Source organism: Physcomitrium patens, chromosome 1, assembly GCF_059467195.1.
Source record: "Physcomitrium patens ecotype Gransden chromosome 1, ASM5946719v1, whole genome shotgun sequence".
Lineage (NCBI taxonomy): Eukaryota > Viridiplantae > Streptophyta > Bryopsida > Funariales > Funariaceae > Physcomitrium > Physcomitrium patens.
This window is the reverse complement of record NC_143410.1, coordinates 7,608,536-7,616,684: the sequence shown is the minus strand read 5'-3', so window position 1 is coordinate 7,616,684 and position 8,149 is coordinate 7,608,536. Positions and strand designations below refer to the sequence as shown.

Below are 8,149 nucleotides of genomic sequence, written 5' to 3'. Positions count from 1 at the left end.
CGTTGAAGTCTGAAGTTACTTCACTTTATTCAGCGCGAGCCATAATATCTCTTGCATGCTTGTTCGAGCACTGGCCATGCCAAGTATGGACTTGGCATTGTTGCAAAGGGCTGCTGTGCCGCAAATGAGCCATGCAGCATCTCACGTTGTCACGCAAGATAATGCTTCACGATGTCTACCAATACACTTAGAATCAACTCTGCGGCGCCAGGAAGGGGTGTCTGTGAGGTCGATGGACATGCCAAACCAACTCGTCACACTCGGGCACCATCCTCCGGTCTAGCGGTCGATCAACATAACTACGTACCTACTAGCATCTCGTCTACGCTGATAAACACGAGATCGTGAACTTCCAACTCGTGTACCATACCACAGCCAGCTTGGGTCAGTGGCCTCATGGTAGCGGTTGCATAGCATAGCCTACAAAAAGAAAACACCTATCAACGCTTCGCTCGTTACAAGCTGGCAAGGATGTGGAAGCTTGTTCGAGGAGGTTGCACATTTCTGTGTTGTATGAAGCGGCACCTAGAAGAAAAAACGTTTACTAAGTCATCGTAATCTGCGGCACACCCACAAACACGTCTACTCTGAACACCGTGCTTCTGGCGTGCCGCAGTTTGTTACTCCTGCCTTACAAGATGGACGTCTCCGGGCTACTACAGGCGCAGCCTCTGCGTGTCCGTTTGAAGAAAAAAAAACACACTGGGTCACTTGGTACATGTTCTGCGTCACCACACACCTCGTGGTGCTCATCGTACAAGAAAGTCGGCGATCGCCCCTACAACATGAGGGGACCCGCGCTTTTGGTGATGGCGGGTACCATGTCAGCGGGGCGTGACGAGGTGCTGTAAGCCTTGGCGTAGACGCTGGCGGAGGTGGCCTTGGCTCCGGAGCCAGTGAAATACGACCCTCCCAGGAAAACGTCGCCGCTGGAGGCCCAGTTCCAACTCTGCCATCCACCGTAATTGGGGCCGCCGTCGTTGATGCGTTTGGTTACCTGCAATTCCAGGACGCTCAGGTCAGACGACATGGCTCACTCTGGGGAACGGCACGCATTGTAAAACAAAGCTCCCGCGCAACCTCAGCAGGCAAAGACGTAGTGAATACCTCTTTCGTTCCCGCAGGATTGAATCGATTGCCTTGGCTGAGAATGGTGGGATCTTCGCTGCCCCCAATCGCATATATCCCCCATCCGGCCGAGTAGTCATTGTTCAAAACATGAAACACGCCAAACCGGCACCTGCATTCTCAACACACACTAATTACTCAACTGCCTCATCCATGAAGGTCCGTGGCCAGCGAGAGCATATGTGTATCATTAGCAGACACCATTTCATCGCCAATCAACGCGCGGTGCCATACCTCGGTAACCGTTGGACGAGGCCGGGTCCGAATCTGTTGAAAGCCACGGTGACCCGCATGTTCCTGTCCTCGGTGTGGGCGGGGTCCGCTCCAAGCAGCATCGTCTGCAAACCAGACCAGTGTGCACGATTTCAGAAACAAGCGACTATACTTCCCGGTTCTAACCCTGCAGGTAAGGTCATGTCCACGACGCAGGCGCTCGCGTGTTACGCCCAAACCGCACAGAACGTCGCTTCGGAAGGATTCATTACCTTGTCGTGTTTTTCAAGGAAGCAGTTGGAAATTGTGACCATAGTGGATCCGCGGGTGACATCAATGAGCCCATCGGTCGCCCTGGCCAAGTAGCAGTGGTCGATCCACACATCCCGGGACCCCCAGATGTGAAGGCCATCGCCCTCGGACCTTGGGCGGCGGACCACTTTGGATGGCGACACTCGTATGGTGGTTGGGCCCGACGGTCGAATGTCGTGAATGTGCAGCCCGTGCAGGATGACGTTGTTGGTGGTTTGGATGCTGATCTGCGAGCCTCCCACGATGTGAACTTCGGCGCCACGACCGTCCAGGGTCTTGTACGCGGAGATCCAGAGCTCTCCCTTCAGTTCGATGGTCATGCTCGTCGCGAAAACAATCCAAAGCGGTCCGTTTCGAGTCACTCCGTAGCGCAGTGTTCCCGGCTGAGGGTTCTGCGCGTCATCTCCATTGGTGGTGACTGTGTAGATGGGTCCATTCTTGCCGCCGATGGCATTTCTCCCGAATCCGGTGGCGCAGTTGGCCAGCGCCTGACGATGGCTGCGCCAGTTCGGGTCGCACCGCCAGCAATCGTCGATCGGGTTGCCAGTACCGCACCCGCCCATGGCCTTCGCGAAAGAAGAGAGCATGTCATCCGCGTCCGTGGCATTCAGGTCAGCAGCAGCAAGGCTCAATCCACTGTCACACATTCACGCAACAAACAAGCCGTGACCATCAGAAGACAGAGCGCATTCTCAGGGCAGCCACCATCGAGCACTCAATAGAACTCCACCAGATTTCGAGAAGCAAATCGTAATTTACTCGGTGCGCGGCACGTAAATGGAGCAAGGAACTGAACGTGGACGTACTCATCGTTGGCCTTGTAAATGATGTCCGCAGCAGACGTGTCGTAGAAGACCTCATCGTTCATGTAAGCAGCTTTGGAGTGGTACACGACTTCGCCTGCGAAGCTGGTGGAAGGAGGTTCTCGTACGCTCTCTGGAGAATCGATAAGAACGTCGTATGGTAGCTCGCCCTCGGTCGCTGCGTAAGAGTTGTATTGTGCCACTTCTGAATGTGACGCCACCGGGTCCTGGCTGTTGAAGGTTTCGGCGTCCCAGTTGGTAGCATCCGAATTGTCAATCTCGGGGTTGGAACCAAACGCATCGCCTGTCTGGGCGGTGAAGACGGGCGTGTCGAATTGAGCGCTGGACCCGGTGTCTTGGGGGAATCCCGGGTACTCCTGGTCAGTGGGAACATACTCCAGAGTGTCAAAATCTCCCGGCATTGACCTCGCGTGGGGAGACGTCCACTGCAATGCAAGCACCATCAGCACCGTCAACAAACGCGCCATTCGCCCGCTCGCCATTCTTGAGGTCGATCTTGAGGCAGGCTCGACTTGGATCCTCTGTTGGCAACACTGGGAACCTGAAGTCTGAACCACAAATTCTCTGTGAGTCACAAGTCTTTCGAAATGCCTTTGAACAGCGTAGCCGAATGAGGCCAGGTGTAACAAACATGGACGCCACGCGGCAGTCCAAAACATCAGCCGCCGCAGGTGCGGCCACAGCTGAGCATTGCGCTGCATCCAACAATCCGCGCAGGATCCGCAACACGCAATTCACAATGCAACGAAGAGTTTGGAAGAAATAGCCCACCACATTCTGGTCAGGTAAGACAGAGAAGTAAGCAGCAGAGCATGCATTAGGACCAGAGCTTACTCACGTGGAGAACAAGTCGATGGAAGCAGTGCACTTTCTGTGAACGCCCGCAGAGCTTCACTTGGAACCTCGACTCAATCCTTGGTCCGGCGTTTGCATCTGCCTGCAGAATGTGCACATTATGCTGCTCAATCTCGATTCATGAGAAAGCAGCACCACCGCTCTCTGAGGTTCGAGCTTGGTTTCAAGCCCCGAGATCACATCCAGCTCCCCCTCGGGTCAACCTTGGTGCATGTCGAGAGCGAGATGGTCATCGAGCCCAAATTCGGAGGTTATGTAGTGCGCGACGGTATGTTCCTTCAAGCCATGAACGTGGGCAGAGATGCCCACGGCGTGAATTTCTGAATTCAATTTCGTAGCGGGGAGGTTGATTGCAAGTCACCGCAACTGCTTTTCGGCTGATTCACCCACTCCGACACCCGAGGCTAGCGTAACAATGAGGCCAGTGCCATTTGTTGGATGAACATCCAAACACATTATACTCGAAGTTCCATTCATATCCTCTGTGTATGAGTTCATGTTCGATGGATTGGGGAGAGCTGCTCAAAGTGTTAGAGAATCAGAGAGTGTAAGTTGATTAGAAAGAGAATACGAAAAGTGTTGAGATTTGATGTCACTACAGGATTGTATACAATGGAGTAAAGAAAGAGTTTACTACCTTACTATGAGTGTTTGATTGTAGTAAGAGTGGAATTCCTTTTAGGTTATAGGCCCACCATTGCAAGTTCCTTGCACGGACTTCTAGAAATAGTTATATTTCAAAGACAATTACTTTGATATCATTTCTTCTCATGTTAAGTCAAATTTCAGTAGTTCATTCTGATTCTTTCACTTATTTGTTAACATGAGAAACAAACAATCAAAAACATGGCAAACAAACTCAAGGCATAGAATATTATGTATATTTGGAAATTTTTCAATTATAAGCATATCATTCTTATCATTTTTTACAAAAAATTCATAGGTTTCTTAACACAAGGTTCTACATTCTAACCTTTGTAATATATATTCTAATCTGTATTTTTGTTCTTATTGAATTCTTGTTTATTGATTTCTTGTTTCTTGAATTCTCATTTCTGTTCTTCTTGAATTCTTATGTCTCTTGATTTCTATATTCTAGTATCTTCTACTTCTCAAAATCTCCTTTCTTTTTCTTTTCTTTTTTACTATATTGTCCCATCATAGATAAATATGACAAAATATCAATCAAAATGGTTGATGGAACTCATTTTTCAATTTGGAAATACCACAAGGAGATTATTTTTGAAGCAAAAAAGGTTTTATAAGTTGTTATTGGACATGAAAAACAACTTCTTATTGATACAATTCATGCCTCTCTTAATGATTAAGTACTTTTTAATACTTGAGATAAAAAAATGAAATTACTTGCATATTTATCAGTAAGTCTATTTCACAAAAAATGTTGAAAAAACTCACCACTTGCTCAATTGCAGCTACAACGTGGCACAAACTATATTCCATCCATTTAAAGAAAAATCCAAAAATCATGTTTATTCTTTAGGGCAAGTTCTTCAAATATCAAATGTAACATACTAATGACATATCAACTCATATACAAAATATAATTGAAATGACAACTATTCTTGCACATTTTGGCAAAATTGTCCCAAATAAAATGATTATTTTAAAGATAATATACATCTTACCACCTAATTATAATAGTATTATAGCCACATGGTCAAATATACTTGAGATTTCTTAGATTGTAAACAACCTCAAAAAACACCTTCTACGCCATGAAAGTTTATTCCAATGCCAAAGTAAGATCAATACTAAAATAGATCATGATTTCTTCACAAGATCAACAACTATGCCTTCTTATCCTCTTAACAAGAGAGAACAATGACATAAAGACATAAGTTATATTTAGAATCTTAAAGCACAAATAAAGTATTTTAATATCAACTATTGGTTGGCCGATTGTCTTAAACCGCAAAAGAAGTGTCCTTTGAGTAAAGATCCTTACAAAATAGATGGTGGTCTTAATGAGGCTAATTTAGCCAAAATTTTACAATCATCTAATACTTCTAAAGAAGGATCTAATTCAAGTTTTGATGGTGATTTTACTTTTGTTGTTACAATTACTATTCTTAGCCAGGTACTAGTAGCCAATTTATCTAAAGACACATGGATTGTCAATAGCAGTGTAAGTAAACATATGATAGACTACTTCAAATGGTTCATTTCAATTTAGCAAATTCCAAAAGGGATTCATATATTCCAAATTGCCAATGATACTAAGCTCTAGATATGCGGCAGAGGTGATATTTAAATTAACTATCTCATCAATAGAAAGTATCAAAAGGGGATTATCAAAAAATTATTATACATACCATGTTTAAAATGTAATTTATTTTCAGTTGAATTTGTTTCAAAACAAAATTTATCCCTTATTATATTTCCTAGAAAATGTGAATTTTGAACTTTAGAAGGCAAAAATGTTCTCAAGTGCATCCATTTTTGAAAACTTTATCAACTATCTATTCAAGTAATATCTTCAACTACTCTTCTCCTTTTGCATGATTTTTTCATAGTCTCTCATGAAACTAAATCATCTTCTTATGATTTTGTACATCATGATTCTTTTGTTTTATAAAGCCTTCTTTTTCTTTCAAATAATTTTGTGCTACCTCATGAATACATTATACCTTCTCTTTTTCCTTCAATTGATTTTGATTTAGCATTTACAATTATATCATCTTTACACAAATACAATATACAACTATGGCATGAATGTATGGGCAACACCAATATCCAAACTATTCAAAAAATAAGCCAAAAACAAAACTTATTAGATTTCAAATTATTCAACACAAAAATGTTGACACGTCCTTGTACATGATGTATGATGGAAAAACAACATAAGTCGACTTATTCACATGATCTAGCCAAATAATATTCCACCATCCCTGCCCAACTGTCAAGGACAAAGACTCGATGAGGGAAAATATACACAAAAAGGCTATCTCGATATAATAAGTCAAAATATAAACAAGTAGGTATATTAAAAGGAAACTGGAATGGCTATTGCCACAAGACAAGAAACTAAAGACTCTTGAACCTAGACTAGAAGCAAGAAAGGTGTTGACAAGAGTGAAGAAGCCTTCACTCTTGTCTCTATATATACTATCTAATTAAGAGCTACGTGGCGACGTTCTATAGGACCTCCAATAGGTGTTGACTTTGTAGGGCACATGCCTTGACTTACAAGGCAAGTTTTTCTACGTGTGGGCCACATAGTTAGCTTGATCTTCAAGCTAACAACATGTGTGGCACATGGCCAACTTGTTGACCACGTTTCTAATCCAAAAAGTCAATTAAAGACACCTATGAAGTCAAAGCGGCGTCTAGGAAGTTTCTAGAAAGCTTCTATATTAAATATTATAGAATTAACTTACTTTTATCTACTTTTACTTACTTCTACCTATTTCTATATGTAATTATTAGCTTACATGATTATGGCCGTGACATTCCCCCCCCTTCTAGAGACGAGTTCCACGAGGAGCAGTCATCATATGTTGAGAAAATCTATGATGCAACGAATTGTATTCGCCACATACTCTGATCTCTGTTCTCTTCGAAGATGATTGATAGGGCCTCTCAACCATCGGTAGTGTCCCATACCAGGGCGGGAAGACCACCTAGTTATTTGATCATTGTTGAGGCCTTTGTAACTTCCTTCGAATAGAATATTTGGAACACCATCAGGAGTTGTTCCTACCTCTAGCAAAATCACCAAACATCGGGAGTCCCTTCCCAAATCGTGATACCAAACGCATTGTATCTCACCATCTATTCGAGGAAGAACATGTCGTTCTTGAAGATCTTCATCTCGATTGCGTGGTCTTGAAGGTTGTGACAATCGTAATGTCTCGTTCGACAGGTCAGCAAACGAAGGTTCTTGAGTTGAATCTGCTGGTTGTTGGCTCTCCATCTAATTAGCGTCACAAATGCAAAGAAGTTACAAATAAGGATAGGAAATTGAATGTTATCTTGCCTCAATCTTGTCTCTTTTATAAGAGAGATTTTCATCTTGGTTTTGATGGATGTCGTTGATGAAAAACTTTGACTTTAGTTGATGCATTTGCTAGATTCCTGGATGGCTCCCATGTGCGCTCACTAATATCATATCCGCGCCAATGAACAAGATATTCCAGCTTATTTCGGCGCCGCCTTGAGTCTAATATCTCTTCCACCTCAAATTCTTCATTATTATCTACTTCTATAGGAGGCGGTGGCATTTGTCTTCTTCCTTGTATATCCATTGTCTTATATGATTCAAGAAGAGACACGTGGAATACAAGATGGATCTTCATTGACTCCGGTAGATGTAACTGATATGCAACTGGGTTGATCTGTTCAGAAACAGAAAAGGGGCCAAGCCTATGATAGTCCAACTTGTCACAAGGTCGAGTAGTCTTGATATTGCCACGAAGTAGCCATACCTTATCACCCACGTTGAGTTGTGGTTGCTCCTTACGATATAGATCTGCGTTTATCTTTTATCGTTCTTGAGCTTCCTTCAATTGCGTCTTCATTATTGCATATAACTTTGACAACCGATTTGCTATATCTTCTGCTGTAGGATTATCAACTTTTGAAAAATCAAAAGTATCAAGTCGTGGATGATAGCCATAATTGGCAAAGAAAGGGGTTTGTTGCGTGGAAGAATGTACCGTATTATTATAAGCAAACTCTGCCAATGGCAGAAGGATTGTCCAATCATCTTGTTGGTAGTTGATAGTACACCTTAAATATTGCTCCAAGACTTGGTTTACGCGCTCTGTTTGTCCATCAGTTTGAGGATGGAAAGCCGA

The 8,149-nt window shown here is 43.4% G+C and overlaps 1 protein-coding gene across 1 annotated transcript; it reads right to left on the bottom strand.

Moving 5' to 3' along the window:
• Positions 1-3,524, bottom strand: LOC112279004 (putative pectate lyase 5). The gene is made up of 6 exons (XM_073532934.2): positions 3,316-3,524; positions 2,460-3,025; positions 1,614-2,289; positions 1,363-1,466; positions 1,108-1,240; positions 1-997 (listed from the first exon to the last, which is right to left on the bottom strand). Exons 2-6 carry the CDS (start codon positions 2,957-2,959, stop codon positions 779-781), a joined length of 1,632 nt encoding a protein of 543 aa, XP_073389035.1. The 5' UTR covers positions 2,960-3,025; positions 3,316-3,524; the 3' UTR covers positions 1-778.
• Between the last annotated feature and the right edge of the window lie 4,625 nt (positions 3,525-8,149).